This window comes from Labrus bergylta, chromosome 21, assembly GCF_963930695.1.
Source record: "Labrus bergylta chromosome 21, fLabBer1.1, whole genome shotgun sequence".
In the NCBI taxonomy this organism is placed as follows: Eukaryota; Metazoa; Chordata; class Actinopteri; order Labriformes; family Labridae; genus Labrus; species Labrus bergylta.
Genome location: NC_089215.1, coordinates 4711904 through 4734535, shown reverse-complemented (window position 1 = coordinate 4734535; position 22632 = coordinate 4711904). Strand labels below are relative to the sequence as shown.

Here is a 22632-nt window from a genome sequence, read left to right as displayed (position 1 = left end):
AAATATGATCTTAATTGAATCATCTACCTTTCGTTTCAGCTGCTGGATCTCGGCCTGCGTCACAGCGTGCTTTATTTGGAGCTTCACAGCAGAAAGAGGAGATGATCGTTTTAAATACACGTGTCAATATTCATCAGAGAACAAAAAAAAAACCTCTGTGATCACACAGGAGAGCCTCTAATTAAAGAGCCGACTCCTCACCTCTTTGTATTTATGAGCCAGTTTCTCAGGGTCCGTCTCCAGGGGCGACATGTCCTCGTTCTCCGCCAAGTCGAACACCTCGATGGCGCTGGGATACGGCGGGCTGACCTCCTCGTCGTCCTCCTCCTCCTCGTCTGTGCCATACTCGCCGCCCTGCAGAGAACACACATTCACAAGATAAACACTTAAAGTTTGATGGAGCAGTTCTGATCCCCCCCCCTCAGAGAGTTCTTTTGAACAGTTTAGATCGGAGTTTCATCCGGAAGTTTTCAAAGTGTTTCAGTGAGGACAAACTGCTGATGTTCTGGAGTTCACTTTTCCATGATTTCAGCATTTTTTTTTTAAAAAACTCTTATCTGCTTGGCTAGCAATACCAACAGTTACTGGAGGCAAGTGAGGGAAACAAATCTTATCGGTCGGTGAATCGACCCAATTAAGTCACATCTTGCACTGAGTCTTGTTTGATTCAGATCCAAGCCGCCGTCGGACTGTGTCGCCCCGCTAAACCGCCCGTCGTCCTCGTTCATGCACGGCCTGCTCCGACCTCAGCGGCGAGGAAGTGTGGACGGCAGGAACACGAGGAATACAAAGGAGAAATCCTGCCTGCATATTATCCCATATGCTCTTTTAAGATAACACTTAACAATAACGATTGATTGATTGATTGAAACCGAGTCAACATTTCTGCAGAGGAACATCGTGAAGAAAGAGAAAGCTGACTTTTAAAAAGACAGATTTTTCAGAGTAACGTAAAGCTATAATAGGAAGAATTTGTGATGTCATGAGATACTTCCATAAATATTTTTTAAAATAGTTTAGAAAAAGTCAATTACGATAAATGAACGTACATGTTTTAACATTAAAAAGTCACAGATGTGTCAAAAACAAACGGACATTATTGATTGTTGTGTTTTTTTAAAAGCTCACATTTCAGTGCAGTGACACCATCTGGACACTAGATGGTGCTAAACTCTGTTTTTCCCACCCAATCGGATAACCCTAGAGCCTTTTCAAGAACCACACCCCATCACCTGAACGCCAAGAGGGCGACTCCCCTTCTGCTGTTCTAATGAAAGCACACAGAGTTTTTGAACACGGGATCTGTTTATGTAAAACTGAAACACAGAACATCGCAGAGAGGGACATGAGGATTATCAGAGCAAAGAGCATCTGAGGGCGTCCTCTTCCATTCATCCTGATTTGTCCCCGTTTGGAGATCAGAGCTTATCGTTTGATCAGTCTGATGCTGGACGCTGGATACACCAGTGTGGCTTTGGGGCCAGAGGAACACATGAGCGACATCGCCTCAGGGTCACTTCTGCTCACCGTGATACTGGAATGGATTTTATGATCCTAAAAGGGGAAGCGAACACACGCAGGGCCACAACAGATTCTCTTATTTTGAAGCCGTATTTTGTCTCTGAGCAAGTGGAAAGTGAAAACAGATGTTCAGGCTGTCTTGTGTCAGATGTGTATTGAACGTATTGTGGCGTTTGTGAAACTATCTGTCCGAACAACGACACATTTTGAAGGTTTTAGATTTAAATTTGGGCTCCTCGCCTTCATTTGACAGGACAGTGGATCGAGAAGGAAATCAGAAACAGAGACTGTTCGCAAATCAGTCGCAGGTCAGATTTAGACCCGGGGCCGCCTGCTTGGAGGACTACAGCCTCCGTACAGGGGGCGTGACCCAAACGCTAGGCTATTGGCGCCCTGATTTAAAAGTATTCTTAATGATATTTTTTTAAGTTTCTTAATTCTGTGAACATCGCAAAAACTGATGATGACTTCGCCTGCAGTGAAGGGCATATTCTTATCTTATCTGGCATCCAATTAAACGATTTCTAAAGTTTTTTACGTCGGGAAGAATCCATTCTTTCAGAACCTTTTTGATTCTGATTTGATAGATATGCTAAATAATGCTTTTACTCTGTCATGATATTTCATTTGCTCTTAAGTTTTCTTTCCCTGTTGTCCTCTGTGGTTTTTAATACTTCTGATTTTTGTCCCCCACTTAACAAAAATGACTAAATCTGCATATTCCACTTCATATCTAAACAGTATTATCAAGGCACAGGACAGCATCTCGTGTACAGAGGCGCAACAGCTGTGGGTTTGATTCCCATCTCAGGCCTCTGCCTGCATATCATCCCCCACTCTCTTCCTCCCAACACTTCCCGTCTCTCTTCAGCTGCCTTATCCAATAAAGATAAATAACTTTTAAAAGTATCATCACATTTTCTTAAGTTATGTGTTTATCAGAGAGCAGATCACACACACACACAGGCACACAGACTGACAGGATGATACCGTTTAGCTCAACATTTAGTAAGAAAATCGCAGCAGATTCTCTAGTTTATTGGCATGTTTCTCCACAGTGGAACAGAAAGATGCAGCAGAATATTTCTTTGTGCGTTGGTTTCTTTATATTCTGCCTTAAACAATAATAATCCTGTACGACAAGGCCCTACCGATCGTTTTCTTCTTAGAGGAAAAATAAAAACAGAAAATCAAATGGAGCTCTTCCTGCAGTTTCTTGGGACCTTTTAGCGATGCCTCTACTCTCTTCTAAAGCAGCTCTGTGAAAGACTAAAACAGTCAATAACTCGACTATCATGTATATTTATCTCATTTTATACTTGAATAAATATATTTCTATTGAGTGAAATGGAAATTTTACATTAAAAAAAATTGTACTGAGAAGCAGGAATCTTCCCTCTAATTGTATTCTCTTTCATCTCTTGGTGTGATCATGGCGGCATGTTTGTGTGCATTCAAGTAAAGGGGGGGGGGGGGGGGGGGGGGGGAGGGGGGGAGGGCTGCAAACTGATTAGTAAGCACTGCACCCTCTCTTCTGCTTTTGCTTGTGCAGCAGGCGCAGCTCTCAGTGGACCCCACACTGTTTGTTTCTTTTTTTTTTTTCCCCTCTTGTCTTAAAATGAGCGCTGACGATGTGACAGGCTGACCTCTTGTTCGTCCATGTACTGGTTGTAGCGCTGCTCCATCATCTCCCTCTGCCAGCGCTCCTGCTCCAGGGTCTGCTGGATGAGCTGGGCCACCTCGCTCTGCTCCCCCGGCTTCTCTCGGCCAATCACGAACCTGCATTACGACGATCAGGGGGTTGAGATGTGTTAGGACGACAAAAAAAAAAAAACTCCACAGCATGTTGAAAGCTAGCTGAACTGATGGGATGTGAAACCATACTATATGTGAACGCTAAATAATATATGATGTTCTGTTTTTTGCTGAGGAGTGTCAGCCTCTATACGGGACAGTAAAGTGTTTTTTTTCATATATTATCCACATCTTTTTCTGAAGGTTTGATCAAAAGTGTATTAACGCAGTGAGGAATGTGCTGCCTCCGATAGCAGAAAACGACTTCCTGTTTCCAAGCCGAACAAAAGGCGGTCCCTGCGGCGTTGACTTCTTCTGCGATTAAAATCAAAACCCTCAGCCCTGCCTCTCCTCCAGCTCATTGTTCACTTCATTACAGAGCACTATATGTTTCCTGATTGAGCCCTCGCGATCCTCCGTCCAATTAAAAGACGCCAGTAAAAAAATAAAATACAGTAAATCACAACAAGGCCACAGATGGTTATTAAGCCTGCAGCCATTCAGTTTCTACGACGTTAACTGGTAATTAAATGTTCACAAACACACTTCCTGCACCCCCCCCCCACACACACACACACACACACCCCCGCCCTGTCTGTTTGTCCGCCTGATGTTTTTTTATGAATAGGTCTGAGCTTTAGCACACGTCGATCAATAATGTATGAGCTTTCTGTGGAGGTCTCTGATCTTCACGAGACACACCACACTTTACAATTACTCTTCAGTTCTGACCACCAAACCCTGAATTATTGATGAGCCGAGACGACAAAAAGGAGCACAACAAAAAGCCGTGGAGACGAACCTACAAATAGTCCTCTGGTATTTCAGAACGATGCATCCGATGCCCGACTGTATTTATGTCTGATGATAACAGTGTTTTTCTGTGGCTTCTGTGGAAACTCTGGACTATATTCAGGACGTCTTAAAAAAAAAAAAAAAAAAAAAGGAGCTTTTCAATACTGCAGGCTGTAATCATGACCCTGTGAGACTTGAGATACACATCTAGCAGCCTGGTGAGCTGAGCAGGCAGGATGTGGTAGAAGTCGCTCGTCTGAGTGAGACTGCGCCTATCAAGAGGAAACCATCTCTTTGAGTAAGAATGCTCAGCGGGCGAGAGAGAGAGAGAGAGAGAGAGAGAGAGAGAGAGAGAGAGAGAGAGAGAGAGAGAGAGAGAGAGAGAGAGAGAGAGGCAAACGTTTGTCCTGGTCACATCTGAGGCCGACTTCAAAATGAGACATTAATATTAAAGATTCAGCCGAGGGCACAGCGGTGTGTTTTGAGGCCGTGCGGGTTTGTGCGGTAGCGTCAGGGTGTTCTTTATCGTCTTTCACTTATTCATGTCGTGTTTTGTGGGGGAACACGGGCAAAGTGAGTAATGTGCAATACACGGGCTTTGTGTTTGTCACTGATATGCGCTTCTCTGTTCAGTTTTCATTTATTGATGCTGCTGTGGAGGCAGCTAAAAAGGTGTGCAGCACTTTGAGCCCGAGACAAACTTCCTTAAAAAAGGGACAACAAACTCGCACAGTCTCGTCTGGTTTTCAGTGTATTGTAACATGCTTTGATGCGTCATTGTCAAGGTCAGAAAGAAGACAGTTGGTGAGCGTGCACCGACACTTTGGAACAGGTTACCTCTGGACATCAGGCCGGCTTGTTCTGTTGAGGTCTTTTAAAGCAAAGTTAAAGACCCATCTGTTTACTGTTCAGTATGAGTCATGATTTCTCTGCATGTTTTTTCCTGTATTTTAACTGTATCGCTTTGTACAGAACTTCGATTTAAAGCGCCTTATAAATACATTTATTATTATTATTATTGCAAGATTTTTATTTTTTTAACCAGGAGGACACAATGCAGAGATTAAACATCCCTCTGTCCTCAGCGAGTTAGGCAGCAGGCGTCACTATCACAACACTACGGCTCCCAAAGGTATACTTCTTACACCACGCTTCAGGCCTGAAAGACTCGATATGTTGTGTTCTTAAATGCGTCGAGCAAAGTAAAATCTTTAGGAGCCACAGTGTTGAAAGCCTTTACGCATCATATCTAGTGATTTTTTTTTTTTTACCCAAAATAAGGGACGTGCGTCACATGCGTTTGCCTACTTTTTCAGGACGGGCAGCAGCACAAGTTCACCAAATGTCCAACAAACAGAGATGGATGACCAACCTGCAGAAAGGTGGCTCCCTAACTGAACAATAACAAAACACTTAAAGAGACCTGTTTCCAGGCTATATTAAGCATTATCAGGTATGAAACAGGAAAACAACTCTCACGTAAAGAATAAAGGGGGAGGGGGAGTTGAAATTGTGAAATAAGTGGAGAGGCATGGGTCAAAATTTCCTCAGAAATCCATGAAGTCACTAATGCGAACATATGGAGAGAATTCCAGTGGAAAAGAGTGGACAGATTTTTTAGAACACCCTACATCCTTTCAAAAATAGACCCCAGTCAATCAAGTTTATGTTGGAGGAGTTGCGAAGAAGACTCTGCTCACTTTGCTCGTATATTTTGGGACTGTCCTCTCCTAGAAAACGTTTGGAGACAGATTTTTGATTCTCTAGACGGAATATTTAACCTCCACCTGCCAAGGGTCCCGAACATTAGACATGAGGAGAGAGCGGACTGAAGGCAACATGCACGTAATGAACCGAGACGTCTGTGTTTCGGAGCTGTGATGTTACAGTGACGTCAATTTAATCGAACGTGTTTCAGCGCGGCATCGTCTGTCCCTTTCGTTTTTTCATAGACTACAGCTGTGTTTTATGACCTCTGTCACAAAGTCACAGCCGTGTTCATCACAGCATGCCGTGCAGTGTATGTCTGCGGTTTTGTACGTCACAAGATGCTGAAGAGATTTCCCTCAAAAAGGATACACCTGTGCATCTTTTGTAACAGCTCCTGTCTGCTCCCTCCTCGCTCCACTCCCCTCAGAAATACATGTTAGGAACTGAGAGAGCCTTCAGGACGGCACTTTAGAGTTATTTCCAGGTCACGGGCAGCAGGACGGAGGAGTGAGCAGACAAGCAGCGCAGGTAGAGCAGGTTATCACTCCTTCTTGATTAGGCTCTTTAAAACTCAGGCTCATACCTCAAAATAAAATATTTAGTTTGTTTTTCCAGGACAGAAAACCTCCTCATGTCTAAATATTCTAAGCTGCTCATCCACACTTTTGCCCTGATTTATTGGATCCAGATCTAAGAACGCGCAGGCGCCCCTCGCCTCTTAGACTTGTTTAGTTTCATTAAGAACGTATTTGTGGTTGCTCTTCATGTTTCCTGTTTTATTTTCTCTTTTCCTTCCTCGTGCCTCTAAAGTCCCCTGTGTGTGCATTTTTCTATTCCCTCGTCTTGCCTTCAGTGTTTCCTGTTTGATTTACTGATTATCGCCGTTGGTCTCATCAACTTGTTTAACCTGACGACCTTGTGCCGTTTTTTATTTCCAAGTGGAGCCTTTTAGTGTTTCCTGTTTTATTTTGTAGTTCGCGCAATGACACCAAAACGAAGGAGAGACCGATGCACATTGTGACATCACCAGTTTCTGAAAATCCCCCCCCCCCCACGGAAGGAGTTTTCGACAAGGTTCATTTTAAGTGACCTAAAACACAGTTTGCATGTGTACAAAAGGCCAAAACGCACATTTCAAAAATAACTAGATGTGAATTAAACTGAACCTGACTGAATTTGTGTTTTTGAAATTGTCATTCAGACAGCGCAGTTCAAATCAGAAAAGTAATCTTAGTGATTATGTCAATTCTTCTAGTGAATAAAACACACCCTGTGGACATGCTAACAAGGATAAAAACTAGATTTTTCCACTGAGACGTTTGTATTTTCCTTCCCTCGGCTGTGCTTCCTTTGTAGTATTTGCCTTGTAGGTTTTTTTTTGCTACAGTTTTTCAAAAACACACATCTACTCAGGGTAATTCTTACTTGACGGTTCCCGCCGTGTTCCTGAGTACGGAGGCGGCGAAGCTCTGGGTGACTCCCACCAAACTGGTCCCGTCCACCTCCACGATCAGATCGTTCACCAGGATCCTGGAGGAGGCAGTGAAAGGGAGACGGTTTAGCGTTTACAGTAATAGCTCGGCTCCGGCCTCTGCAATCGTCATCCCCTTACTGAAGCCCACACAGGCTCGAGCTCCATTTAGAAAGAAGAGAAGAAAGCGCTCCGATTCGCAGCTGCCAGGAATCGGGAGACATGTGGGGACAGTGAAGGAATCCACCAGTGGAAAATGAAAACTACAACTTAAGGCGACCCCTGACGTGACCCGTGACGTGACCCCTGACGTACGGCGTCAGTGTGAGTGAACGTACCTGCCGTCCCTGTGTGCTGCTCCTCCGTCTGTGACCGTCTTCACAAAGATGCCCAGCTTCTCCAGACCCATGTCGGCCCCCGCGCCCATCCCAATGATGCTGATGCCCAGGCCCTCGCCATCTGAAAGAACAAATTCCACACATTATCATTATACCTCGACTGGAATCCCGTTTTTAAATTGGTTTTGCTGTCATGGGGGAGCTCGAAGAGGCGGCGTCACAACCGTCTGTGGGTGGCAAACAAGGGGAAACAAATCCATATGAATGTCGTCACACCTGAGATTTTGCATGTTTGATTAAATTGAATGAATATTGAAGAGTTTGCAATCAGTCAAACCACTCAGTTGGGGAGCGTAAAAAAAAGCACCGCTGAGCTCTTCATCTTGTAAACAAATGAGATCTAAATGAAAAGGTCACAACAAGCAAAGTTGTGTTCACGTTCACTGTTACCCCTCTGTTGTGTGTCGTGTCCTTGAGGCCTGACAATGCATTTCCTTCCTTCCTGTTTCCCTATTTATTACCTCGCAATGCTCGCGTGCACCGTCCTCACAGCGTGGCCATTTTTCTTTTAAAAGGAGAATTTAAATTCTGTTGTCGACAAGGAGAATATAAAACCGCTGTATTCAAGGCTGCAGGTTGAACAAGAGAGGGAATCTGACACTCGCTCTCGATTAATCAGCAAATGAAATAAGAAGAATCAGACTAAAAGTGAAAAACAACACATTTTACAACCCCATTAGCAATCATTGCATAACAGCTATTACTATTATTAGCGTTCCACCACGTCCCAGCTTACATAACACACCAGAGGAAATTTATAATTATTGGCGGTACTTCCTGTTGTAGCCTTGAACACTACAAAACAGTGATGAATGTTTCTTTGATGTTTTCTTGTTTTCCTTTGTCACTCTGAATCGCCGTGTTGCTGAAATGTGCTTTATCAATAAAGTAGCCTTGCCTAATGCTAGCCGGCAAGTAGCTGGATGCTAATGTCTGCTGTTATAGTTCAATCATACGTGTATTAAACATGAACGACGTCCCAGTGCCGCATCAGTGCTGTATTAATACGCAAGCACTGATTCTCTCTCTCAGGCTAATAACTAGCGTCTTTTTCTATCCTGATGTAATGAATGTAGACGGTAAACACAGCAGCATGTCACGTATGTATATGGAGCATGGTCACATATGGTATCCTGTGTTATCTGCCCTGTGCACATCTCTATATATAGTCTTCTATAAATATATTAATGCATGGTAATGTTAAAGGGATGTTGGGAGCGAGGCACTGTTGCACTTTCTTTGCCTCGCAGGAAGCAGGACGGGTTGATAGAAGGCTCTCCAGATAAAATGTTTTTTTTTTTATACGAGTTTAAAAGGATTTAGATTCTTTTATTTGACTCTTTTTATTTATTACCTTTTTTTAGTTTTTCATTTGACTTCAAAGGGGGGACATAAAAGAAAAATTTGACTGCCAAGTGGAAGGTTAAATCACGTACATCAAAAAAAATTCAATTTTAAACTTCTTCGCACACATTTATTGAACTCAAAATGCAACTGGTGACCGAGCCACGTGGGGATGCTTTTCACCTTTTCGCCTTAATTGATTCATGTGCTTGGATCATTGCCTGATAGGAGTCCACCAAATTATATTTTGAATGCTCTGACTTTCCTTTGATCAGTTCTTTTAAACACATTTTGTGGGGGGAAAGTATAAAACTCTTGGATAAAAGTCAAAGTTACTGTTCACAATGCGCACCGGGGGAGACCGCAGTCTTTTGAGGGAACTTCATGATTCATCTCGTTACCTTTCTCCAGCTCCACGGGGAACAGGTCCAGCCTCTCCACCCTCTTCTCCAGCTCGTACTCCGCGGACGCTGCCATGGGATCCACGTCTTCATTACGCCTGTCGTAGTCCTCGTTGGGGTAGGTGGCAAACACCTGCAGGACGAGACGAACACACTGGATCAGACTGAGACTCAAACGGTAGATCAACACATTTATTTCAGATGCTCTTTTTTTGGTGCTTGTTACAATTAATCTCTTTGATTTCCTGCAGCCTTTAAAAACATCAAAAACGCTCTAAAAGTAAAAGACCGCAAGAAGTCCAACAGGTCATTTCATTTGACCGAATGTTTGACACTGAGACAAACTTTCACAATATGTTACTCTTGATGGTTTTATTCAAGTTGCCTATACCCACTTTAAACGTTTTTGTTCAAGACTGAAGAAGTCAGAGGACGTTATTCGCTCTATACATGTCATTGTTTTTACTCTGTATTTTAAATTGGTGAATTGATGAAGATAAAGAGCTATTAAGTTAGGACTGAGACACTTAGCTTAGCATAGGGACGGGTAATACGAGGAATGATCTAGCCTCTGTCCAAAACTTAAAAACATACAAATACATAAATGCCTTTTAGCACCTTTAGGGGTCTATCATGCTGTACAGTATTTATTTACACATGCAGAAAACTCTGGTGAGGTTCATGTGTGAAGACAAAAGGCCAGATAGTCCAACCCTGACTTTACCGCCACAGTGAGTTGGAGGGAGCTGATGTGTGAAGGCAGCAGGTCAAACTCCACAAGTGTACGTTTTCGAAGCAGCTTTAAACCTTTTTTTCAGCTCGACATTATGATCTTCTCCGATCTTTAGTTGAAACTGTGGATAAGTCCAATAACAGGTAGCATCGATTGAAAGGCGAAAACTGTCATTAATTCATGATGTGTGACTAACAACTATGGAAAATATCAGGAGTAGGCTGTCATTGATTATTTTTTCCTTCCAGAGGTGCATGTGTGAAAACAGCCGCACTAATACAATACAACTTGTTCCAGAGTTGAACAACTTGTGAAGGCAACTGTGTAGTTTTTGTTTTTTGGTGTTATGTTCGGACAGAGCCAAACTAACCGTTGCATGCTCCCAGTTCCTCTTGCGTTTATTCCAAATATAGAAACGGCTACTCAAAACAAAACACACCACTTCCTGTCCTCCCTAAAGAGCCAGCTGCTTCATTTATTTTCCAAGTTTCTTTTATTGGAAGTGTTGTGTCTTAACACTCAAAAAAAGACTTTTACCCCTCCCCCGTGTCTATATCAGCTTTTTGTTTTTACTATAAATGTGGATTTTTACATTTGCTCTTGTTGTCAGCTGTACGCTTATCATCAGTCTCTCGGATGTTGTGAAGATGCATCCGGCCGTCAAAGAGAGACCAGCAGAGATACATGGTTTGATAATAACTGACCGCCGCTGTTAATGCAGACATAATGCAATTCAAAAGTTATCGACTGTTCCAGCGCAGACAGCCGCGGCATTTCCTCGGGGCCTGCGAGGCTGTTGTATCACTTCTCGGCGGTAATGTTTATCAGACTCTCAGGGGAGAATCAATCACGACCGGCTGAAGTTGCTCTCATGAAGACAGAGGCCTCTGTTTCAACTTCCTACATTCACTCTGAGCCACCAGCATGACAGTTTACATAAGCACCTCCTGCATGCTAATGGAGGCCCTCTGCAGCTGCTCACACACACACAAACACACACAACACACACAAACACACATAAAGTAAGCTGAATCTTTAAAAGCCTCACTTTAAGTCTTCGGAGGTGATTATGCATGCTGCACCACCTTTGCATGCTCTGCTAGCCACACTAATGAAGCTCTTCTTTTTTTCACACATTCTTTCGTTTATTTGATTCAATTTCTCAACTTTTTCTCTCCACGCTCCTTTCGTTCCCTCCCGCGACATTTTCACACTTTTTTTTTTTTTTTTCTTCCCTTCTCTTGAGTCTTTGTTTACTTTATCTCCATCACGTCCTCGCTTCGCTGTTTAGTTTGTCCATCTGTGTAACCAAGTAGCATCGGGTAGCTCGCAGTGCCGCCCTGCAGTCGTATGGGCCCCGTCTCCTTGGTTACCCACACAGTAAAAGAGCCTGTCAGTTTTTTGACAGTGCCTTTGAAACGTAACCAGCCGCTGCTCACACAGATTCATTCAGTATCTTTGTGGTTTCATGCATCATTGGACAGAAAAAAAAAGGGTTTTAATATGTTATCGGCTTGAGCCAAATCACTGCCACCACTGCACAGGACCTCAGATATGTGACACTGAAGCACAAGGAAACTAATAACAAAAAGCGGTTTTTGGAGTTTGGTCGGGCCCAAGTCATCTTTAAATGCAGAAAATATGAAAAAATAAATTTCAGAACTTAGTGTATGCTTCACCTTTAGGATTCATTGCTAATGCAATTTCTAAATCAGTTGATTTTCGTTCACACAAAACTTACTAAAGGAGAAGTTTGCATTTTGGAAAACACAATTATTTGCCCTTTTAAAGAGGATACACTATATGCCACTTTCTTTTTCTTTTTGCGCCATATAAGGCTACAAACAGCAGTTAGCTTTAGCTTAGCATAAACACTTCAATAAGCGTGAGTGTCTGTTTCAAACACAAGAATCTGTTCTGCTGTTGAAAGTACTGACCTTAGGGCTCTTTTCTGTTTCATACAGAAGTTAACATGTATAATATGCAACACTAACATAGTAGATATCTATTACATGCTACTAAATGTATCGTTCAGTAGCGACTTTCTCAACAAAATAGTGAAGTCAAACTCCCTCTGAGTTTGTTGTTCTCAGCTCTGTGTTGACATGGACGGCATGGAGCTCCGTCAACTTATTTATGTTTCACTCGGAGGCTCAAACATGTTTGTTTTTTTTCATGTGAACCTCGACCTCTCCTGCCAGTTAGAGATGCTGTTTGTAGTTGCACACTCTTGGAATCGTGGAATCGTCAACCAAAGGAGCCAGAAAAGCTTTTCTTTGGTCTAAAATACTTTTGAAAAAAGGAAAAAACTAAAACAACTTTTGGCTGCATATCTGAATGGAGAGCAGTCTTACAAATGTCTGAACTCGGTCAGAACACTGAGGTTAGGGGAACGGGGAGGAGGGGAAGCGGTGCGTTGAGGGACAGTCTTGTTTTGGCCGGAGAAACTGGCGTTAAAGTGCGACATCTACTGGACGGCTACTCTGAAACTCGCTTATTAATAATCTTTAAATGTGCCTTTTCATTAGCGGAAGAAGCAGGACATCAATGCCACCAATACCAACAACTAAACTCGTAATAAATCAATTTGCAAATTGCAAATAGAAGTTGGATATGGTCGATAATGAGTGTTTTACTGAAATGCAATGGACTTAAACATTTATCAAGAGAGAGATAAAGCTTTCATTAGAGTTTAAAAGAAATTGCAGCAACACTGCAAACATTATTCAGATTGCAGTTTTAGTTTGAGTGACTCATATTAAGCCTGACCGTGCTGCAGATGACGGACAGGAATGGGAGCAGCACTGCAGTCTAATGGCTTTTGATTTAGGTTACCTTCGTATTTAGAAGGATTAGCAGAACGTGGATTACAGACACACACACACACACACACACACACACTCAAACTACACTGTTTGCATCCTAAATTACAGAGAATAAAAACAACAACAGAGCACTCCAAGCCTGCGTGCCCACTGCGCTGCTCTCACGTGGCACGGCTCCCCTCCTTCAGTTCTAAAGATCAAGAGGCCACATCTGGTGGCTTTGCAGTGCCCTCGTTTCACGACTACCTGCCGCCGAAGCTTCGTTAGGCATGGCACTGAGGGGAAAAAAAAAAACAAACAAACAGTGTTGATGAGGCGCGTGTTGTGACCTCTCGCCTTGGGGCACGTTCAGGACCAATCTGACTCTTGACTGAGATTTAACACTTTCGCTTCCTGAAGAAGATCGTAAGCCGCGATCCCGCACAGAGCAGACGGGCTAATGGGATCCCGCGTGATGCCACCTTTAACACCCAACCTAAGAGTAAAAAGATGAACTCCTTGAATGGTGAGGTTGTGCTATCTTTGGAAGATAAACATTGGGATTAGAGGCGGAGGAGGGAGGAGGAGGAGGAGGGTGGGGGGGGGAGAGAGATGTCAGCAGGGCTGGGCCGGGCTGGAGACGGACGCTGCTCCAGTTGTGGCAGATAGTAGGTCAGAGGAGTTAACAGATGGCCAGGAAACTCCCTTCCTCCCTCCTCCCTCTGCTACCAGCCGCCTGGGATGTCCTACAAAAAGCTCTGTGGGCAGCTAGCTCGAGCCACTCACCAGCTAGCAGATTGTGTTTGTGCCTCTAAAGAGCGCACACTGGTGGGCACAGTAAAAGGTCTATAAAAATAGCCACTAAAATGACAGTTTACTACCATTTTACAACGCAGTTGTTGTGAGAGGGAGATGGTTAAATACAGCAGAGGTTCCAGCACTTATGGCCCTCTGGCTATGCTGTGATTGGGTATCACTGCGGCGGTTAAACAAGCAAGTTAGTGCCCGCCCCTTCCCCCTCTCCCCGCTGCCCACAGCAGATAGTAACCTGGTGCATTTTCTTTCCCTCTGAACACTCACTCAGCCTATAGGAAGTGTGGAGGTGGCGCCCCAGAAATAGCGCGTTCCCACTGACTTCTGTAGCACCCAACTCTCCACCACTTCTCTTACTCACACTCCCGCAGCTCTTTTGGGAATTTGAGCTCCACTGCTGCTCTCCAATCGCCGTTAAACACAGATGTGAATTTTCTGGTGATTACAACGCAAAAATCTAGGCTTTATTTTTGCCTCGCTTTACTGTGTGCATATCTGCGGAGGTTAATCCTCCATTCTTTGGGTCCGAATGCTTGCGTTGATGCCCCTCAAAATTGAACATATGCAGCCCCAAAAAAAAAGAAAAAAAAAAAAAGAAGCACTTTCCCCTCTTCAGCGGTTTAACAACACCATCATTAATTGCTAACACAGCTTCACGAGAGTGGCAGGTAATTGCCACTCATTTAAATCCTGGTTAAAAATTGGGTGGGGGGGGGGGGGGGGGGGGGGGGGTTAATCCAGATCATAGATGTGCAACACGCAAACAGAAAATAATAAAAAAAAGATGAAGTCCTGGCTGCCACCTCCCCCAGCCAATAAAATGGATATGGTGGATTTGTCATGGTAACGGTTACATGGCACCAGAGTGGGTCTGTCTGTCTGTCTGTCTGTCTGTCTGTCTGTCTGTCTGTCTGTCTGTCTGTTTTTTTTGGCAGGCCGATCTTTGGTCAGCAGTCATGTTTAAGCTTCTCGCTGACCCTGTAGGCAGACACGGCAGCATGAGAATAAGGTCAGAGGCTTGATATGAGGATCTGATAAACACACAGCACACAACAGAATACATCCACTGTTAAACTATATCATGTTTTATGATGCAGATCTAACCCGAGGAATAACAACTGTGTTATTTATGTTGATCATTTTAAAGTACTTTTATTACATATTACATGAAAGAGGACAAAACAGGAAGAAACATTCGCCCTTTTCAGACTGCAATTCCGCTACAGCGCCTTAATGGAGTCAATACGCCTTAATACATATCATCCCGGGACTGCACAATATTGGTGCCGCAGTCCGGGAATTTACATTGCATTGAGGAAGCACGCCACAGCCGGAGCTCCACATACACACACAGTCAGATATGCCACACACACACACACACACACACACACACACACAGCAAGCAGCTAAGCTCATCACGCATTTTAAACAAGGCTAGATAAGCAATGTTGCTGTGCATGTTTTTACCTATTCAGGGTACTTTTAGCTATTTATGACCTAATGTGAGTGTTAGTGTGAATGTTTGTATGTTTTCATGTTACTGAGCCTCAACAAAAACGTAAATTTTCGGTCACAATGTGATAGACAGTAAAGTTTTTTTGAATCTTGAATTTGAATTGAATCACGTCGCGCCGCCGTCTTCGTAACGCCTCTGTTACCACCTCGGTACAGAGGGGCGAACACTTTGTCCCCCTCATAACACCTCCACAACATCCAGATTGGAAGCGAAACATCACAGTCACATTAAAAGTCCCGACTTAAAACAGCAGTCTAAAAAGAGCTAAATTCATAAAGCAGCGATGGCGACAACTGGGGGGGGGGTTGAAGGGTGTGAAAAGTGACGCCATGGTCGCCCTCTTTATGTCCCATGTTTGTTTGTTTTTTTTACATTGGTTGACATATTCCTTTCCCCTACATCTTACTTTCACTACCAAATAATTATAATTTCCTCACCGAATGATCTTCGTCCAAAGCGCTTATTTCAATCTTTATTTCTGGAACTATTCTATCAAAGATTTGTCTCTGAAGTTAAGAACAAACGGGCTTGTGACCGAGGGTGCTGGGGTCGTCAGTGTTCTTGGGCTGGTTTGAAAAGATTTAACCTTTTTGTTATTAAACATTAAACCTCTGAGCTTGAAATGTGTTACCTTTGGATCAATTCAAGTAGCTTTACCTGCAGCACAGGTGCCGCCTCACAGGTGACCCTGGTTCTTCGAAGCTTGACAACACGGTGGCGAGGTTGCACAGAAGCAAACGGCGCCCAGACATCAAGAGCAAAAGAGAGACACGTTGCATGACACGCTTTTTGTCGCGGTAACCTGAGTGAGTGGGCACACCCTTGTTAAATGTCTGCAACCCACCACCACTGCAGAACTGAGAGGAAGTGGGGCAGAGTGACCTTGTCTCCCACCTCTCTCTCTCTCTCTCACTCTCTCTCTCTCTCTCTCACTCTCTCTCTCTCACAGCTGCCTGTGAGTAGTGCAATGCATGAAACACCGCCGGCCTGCTGAGTCTAAGTAATAGACAGTTTGAGGATACGTTGACATATGGTGATGAATTACCTCTCCTTAGGTGATCCCTCACTGGCCGACCTGAGCGGTGAGCACAAGGTTACAACGACCAAATGTTGCATTTCTGCACAGTTAGTTTGAAGCAATGGTTGCAACTTGGAGAAAAGCACAGGTTCGTCAAAATCTCCAACACTGAAGAGTAGAGGAGGTGACATCGCCTAAATTGCATGACTGCATGTGCAGGAGTTTTCTACTAATCTTTGGCGATTCAAGAAATGATCTAATGTTGGGTTCATTGGGCTTCCAGTATCATATTCAAGTTTATAATTCAGGAATTGTGACAACACTAGATCCTTCTCTGTTTCAGAATATCAAACACCCTCAGTTTATAATAACATGGGAACATTTTCTGTTTGTGTTAATGACACAGTGTGAAAGAAAATCATAGGTGTTCTTCATGCAGCCTGGCAGGACTGTTGTTCAGTCAGTGTTGCGTAGGCAGCAGAAAACCCACGAGAAAGTGTGTGTGTGTGTGTGTGTGTGTGTGTGTGTGAGTGTGTGTGTGTGTGTGTGGCAACAGGGGGATTAAAAGTGTTATAGTAAGCTAGGTGATAAGTGCACAAGGTGATTCTGGTGCAGGGAAAATAATTAGTACTTCTACTTCAGAGGTAGAACAGTGCAAATCCTATTTTATTTTAAAACTTCTTCCCTCTAGCAACAGGATGAATAATTAAAAATCACAACATGCCAGCAGGCTTCATCATAAACTACGGCGTGGGTGCCGAGTGATATCAGAAGAAGCCAAAACAAACAAGCTAAACGAATAAATAAGACATGAGAGGCAGCTTCCTGTGTTGCGACAAGGAGGCAGGCGAAAAAAAAAAAAAAAGCGAGGCAAGTCTGTGACGATAACAATGCTGCTATTTTTACTAACAGTGGGAGACTGGTGACAAAGAGCGAAAGAGGGAGAAGAAGAAGAAGAAGAAGGAGCGAGGGAAGGAGTGTCAGGAGGAGCAAAACAAAAAAGGGGTTATAGTGTGAACTCCACCCGAAAGCAGAGCTGCTATTTTTGGACAGTTTGGAGCACGGACAGACAGAGTTTAGAGTAAAACGGGGACGAAGCCAGACAAGCACCCAGACATCCAACCGCCATCACAGCAGCTAGACCTAATTGCACCCGAAAGCTGAGTTGTTGCACCGAGGGGGAAAAATGCACTAAAAAAAAAAAAAAAAAACCAGGCGCATCCTGTTTAGCAAAACAATCTGAGTGACACTGTGTGATTTCAGAGGAGGCAGCTTTGCACTCGCATGACATTTGAGCCGCATAATAACGTCCCTCCCATTTGACCTCGACACCCCCCCCCCCCCCTACCCTTTTACTCTCATCCACCCCAGCATCTCCATAACAAAGGCCGCTCTGATACAGTGTGAAAGGACTCCATAGGAGGTTATTCTGCGATGACGGCTGCAGGGGTCACAACCAAATTCTGTCTTTTTCCTTTTCTTTTTTTTTTTTAAATCACGGCTTACGAGTTATGACTTCTTTGTCACAGCATGCATAACAACTTCCTGCTAACGCTTTCCATCTTTGATCTCATGAGGATAAAATGATAATGTGATAGAAGTCTGTTTTTGTCTTTCTCCTGCATTACAATTACATGATGGACGCAAAGAGCTCAGGCGTTATTTATGTGGGATTACTCGGATTTTCAGCATGGAGAAGACAGTGTGCTTCAATCCAGGTTGGGCTGGATTTCAGAGCAACACTGTCAATACGGCTTATGTCAATAGAAATACACAATTCTGCCATTATTTGTCGGTATTATGGACTTAGATGTATTCTTTATTGGACGCCCAGTTGAAATGTGTTTACAGTAAACGCACGGTGTGTGTCCTTGAGGAATGAAAAACATACTGGATGAATTTCCTTCACGCTTTGTTTACATCTATTTTAACACCATCTAGTGATTTTCTCCGTCGTAAACTACTGAATTTCTCGTCCTTTTTGGCACATGACCACCACCAGCAACTACAGTTCTTCCGCTACAAGTACCAGTACTCAAAATACAACGCATAGAGCCTCAAATGTGGGATCGGGTTGGTCAGTAAATGCACAGATTAGATACAGTGATTTATAAGCATGGTAAAAAACAAAAAAGTCTGCTAGTTTCTCCAGAGTCAAATATTCCTCTAAGCTCCAAAAGAGCAGCCTGGATAGTTACGTTTGCTGCCACCAAAGACCGTTTCAATCTTTGCTTCTGTTTTACTGCACAAAGAAGGAAAATTTCACGTAATTCTGTGGCAATCAATCACGTTTCGATTTCCCATGACCTGGAGGACATACACAAACATCTGCTAATTTAGCTTGTGTATGGGAGCTTAGCTTGTTTCTAGGTTAGGATTCCTCCAGTGTTCACCAATCGCAAGCTTTTCCATGGGAGCAGGTTTGTCAGCAGCAGGCTGTCCATCAAGGGAGCTGCTAGCTAGGCTGCCACTTGTGTCCATAAAAAAAGACCTCAATACCTTCCTCATCTTCAACTTTCAGTTCAACATTTATTTTCCACGGAGGACATCCACTTTCAAGCAACACTTTGGGGGGCGTGTACTTCCAAGTGCAAGCAAAAGCGGGGCGCTGATGGCCGGGCACGTTAGGTCGCCCCGCATGTACAGAGGCTATAGTCTTCAAGAAGGAATGTCATTTCCTCTCTCTCTCCATAAATGTCCTACTCTCTCCACTTTCCTATCCAATAAAAGGTGTAAAAAGCCCAAAAATAAATCCAAAACAAGCAAAAGAAATGCAGACTAACATGCATCTGTTGCTATTTCTAATTTGTAGAACGGTTCAATCTGCAGTTAAAAAAGGCAAATGTTGACAATAAAGTTAATTTTCCCTGATCTCCTGTCTAGATCGTTATTATGTGTTCGCAGTCTCAGCTGGATTTGTCATAAAAACCCACAAGTTTTTGAAACGTCACGCTCTAGTGAGCAGACAAGACTGTGCAAATGTGCAGCCATGAGAGGAGAGCGAGAGCAACTTTCAACATGACTGGTCGTGATAAGGGACAGGAGCCCTTAGTCACTGAAATGGCTTTCTGCGTGAGGGAATGTGTGCTTTATGTGCAGTGTCAGGGCCCACTCCAGCTCTCTGTACGCTCCAGACCTCGAGGCAGAGCCTGAGCCGGCGAGGATCCGATGCTCTTCTCCAGATCATTACACCACCCCCAGACACACAGAGACACTTTAAATCAACTCCTCGTCTCTACTCTTCTTTCATCTCACTGGACCGAGAAGGGAGCCGTCGCTTTTCTCACTTCCCTCTTTCTCTCACGCACAACACTTCCACTGGCCTTGCATTTTGCACAGCAGCAGAGTATCCACTTCTCTCTCTCTCTCTCTCTCTTTCTACGACTAATTACCCAGGTCTCTTTGTTACCGCCTCCCCTGGCAATTATTTACAGAAGCAGCGGCTCCCACTGCGTTTCAGATAAGTATCTACATTGAGGCTCTTTTGGGGGCCCGTGTCAGCTGCACAGCAGGAATGCAGGCCGGACCGTCCATTAGCAGCTGGGCCACTGTGGAGGGAGGGGTTGTTTTAGCGGTGTGTGAAGAGCCCCGTGTTGAAAACGTGGGGTAAAATCAAAATGTCAGCATCATTCTGACACCGGCAGAAGCTGAGTGAGTTCATTATAACAGCTGACAGTGGAGCTGGCTTTGACTGTGTCAGGGAAGATAAGCTTTAAGGTCAGGTTTCGACAAAGACTCTCAACAGACTGGATGGAAATATCAAACAAACACCAGAATATAAACAGAATTAAAGACCAGAAACTAATTACAAAAGTCATGAGGTTACACGGAGGAACTGTTCTAAATGGATAGATTATTTACTCTTTATGAGAATAAAAAATATGTTCACGCTTAATCTTTGTCTCAACTGTTGATCAAAGTTGTGTGATTTAAAGTTACAGACGTCCACAGATTATTGTTAGACTTCAAGATGGGTTTCTAAACTCTTATGTTTGAGACTGACTGCAATGCTGTAAGGATTCTTTATACAAAAAATACCATATATCCTGACATGACACATTTTAAAACAAAATTATTTTGATTTTATTCCATTTCAAAAGCCTGGGATGAATGTTAGAAAACATCATGGTCCCATTTCCTACAAGTGGCCACATGTACGATATCAACTCATCAAAGTACATAAATTATAAATCGACAGCGGTTTTACTGAATTCTTTGTGACATTTAAATGAAACTCAAACTATGTTTAAGTATGTAGAAAATCTTATACAGGTGTATACTACTGAAAGGGCAACACCTGCTCTACAATCTAGGTAAGATCATGTGAAGTTATTTGATGTTATGTGTCTGGATTGTGATTGCTGGAAGTCTCTCACAAAAAAAAACAAAAAGCCTCACCTTGATGGGCTCTATGCTGAATCGGATCTTCCTGGAAGGGGGCGGCTCCTCCTCAGCAGGCAGCCCAACGATCTCCACACAGCTGGACTCAGCCTCATAGCTGTCGTCTTCTTCTTCCTCCTCCTCCTCCTCCTCCTCCTCCTCCTCCTCCTCATCCACCTGGCTTCCCCCAAAGTCCTCGCCGACCGCGCTGTAGGTACTGATATCCACAGAGTCCCGTCCCGACTGGTCCTCCCTGACTGTCCGGCCTCCCTCCTCCTCCTCCTCTGCTTCCTTACCCGTTGCCCCCTGCTGCTTGAGCATCTCGCCCCCCTTGGGAGAGGTCTGCTTCTCACCTGCGGTTTCCCCGTTCTCCACCGAGACGTCGCCTTGCAGCGATGTGCTCTTTGGCTCAGAGTATTCATGAGAATTCTCAGCTTTTGCCTCCACACCTGCATCTGCCACCGTCTTTTCTCTCTGCTCTCCCAGAGAACCTAAATGTCCAGTGGTTTGGGCGCTCTGACCCCCGTTGACGCCTCCAGACGGGGATGTCGTTCTCCCTCTTTGAGGCCCCTCTTGCCCATTCTGATTGCTAACCTCATCCTCCCTGTTGCTTGCCGCAAAGGTGCAAGCCCTTTTGGTGATTATTTTTGAGTTCAACACACCCACCTTGGCGCTGACCCCCCTGGAGGGCAGAGGTGGGGTGGAGGAGAGGCGGTGGAGGTTGTTTCGGAGCTCGGCTGCTCGTTCAAACACCGCACTGAGCTGGCTGACAGTAGGGGACACGGCGTCACTGGTGTCCAGGCTGTCCAGAGACTCTGTGCTACCGTTGAAACGAGCCACCACGTCCAGCCTGCCGTCCTGGAAGCCCGAGGCCTTGTCTGTCTTGAGGAGGACCCTGGTGGTGGCCAGCTTTTCCTGCTGCTGCCTCTCCTGCATCTGCCTCTCCTGCTGCTGCTGCTGCTCGAAGATGCGGCGTGTCTCCTGCAGCTTCGAGTAGCTGGGCGAGGAGGCCCGCTGGTGCCCGTTCTCGGGTTTGATGTCGAACTTGTTCACTCGCTCGGAGACGGTGGAGCCCAGCTTCAGGAGCGCACTGTGGTCCACGTTTTCGTTCAGGCTCCCTGCCCTGGGGAGGGTGAGGCGCACGGATTTTTCCGCGATCTTGGCGACGTCCTCCCCCTCCGCGTCGGCCGGGGATGTGGTCGTCATCTGCTGGAACATGTTTTTGATACGGTGCACGTTGGAGCCGTACCTGCGCCCTCGGGGGCCGTCCTGCAGGTCCCCGTTCGCCGCATTGTCTTTGACGGGCTTCAGGGCCTGCATCCCCGCCTCGTACGCGTTTCTGTGCGGGGATGGGCTCCTGAGCGTGGAGCCAGAGCCGGTGCTCTTGGATGTGGATTCGGTCTTCATCATGGTCATTCAAGCGACGCAACGGATGCTCAGCGACGGCATGTCTCCTGTCTCAACTCCCCCGGTGGCAAATCTGTTGTTATCCAGCAGCAGCAGCAGCAGCAGCAGCAGATCCTGGCGAGGTGGCGCCCAGACTAGACCGGCAGATGGGGAGAAACAAAAACAACAGCTCGCATTAAAGGCCTGCCTGCATCCGCTGCAATACTCGTCCAATGCAACGGAGAAAGTGAGCACGATGCATCTGTCATTAGCTCGCTTGCAGCACAAACAATGCACACCCAGCCCTCGCAGATATTTGCAGTGATCGGACATTAAAACATATTCATACACAGAGAAGTAGAGCAGTAATGAGCCGGAGATTTACCGCAGCTGACGACAGATTGCTTACGTTTAATCCCTTTTTGCAGGCAGCATCATTTTGATCTCTTCATTCTGTGAGCTGCAGATTTCTGGTCCTCCTCTAGCAGCGGCAGAGTGCTGCTGCATGGAGGAGGAGGAGGAGGAGGCATCCGGGTCCTAGTGCCCGT

General features: G+C 44.7%; 1 protein-coding gene across 3 annotated transcripts in view; it reads right to left on the bottom strand.

Annotated features, from left to right (window-relative positions):
• ppp1r9bb (protein phosphatase 1, regulatory subunit 9Bb) overlaps positions 1-22632 on the bottom strand; it is a 26596-nt gene extending 3964 nt beyond the window's left edge. Inside the window, exons 1-8 of one of the 3 annotated variants that reach the window (XM_065949519.1) lie at positions 22494-22632; positions 20717-22239; positions 9435-9567; positions 7630-7750; positions 7246-7350; positions 3168-3300; positions 202-354; positions 28-81 (exon numbers count right to left, since the gene is read on the bottom strand). In XM_065949519.1, the coding sequence (XP_065805591.1) occupies positions 28-81; positions 202-354; positions 3168-3300; positions 7246-7350; positions 7630-7750; positions 9435-9567; positions 20717-22114 (2097 nt within the window). In that variant the 5' untranslated portion in view covers positions 22115-22239; positions 22494-22632. Of the gene's footprint in view, positions 1-27; positions 82-201; positions 355-3167; positions 3301-7245; positions 7351-7629; positions 7751-9434; positions 9568-20716 lie in introns of all 3 variants that reach the window. The other 2 variants (XM_065949520.1, XM_020630834.3) reach the window with 2 other exon arrangements.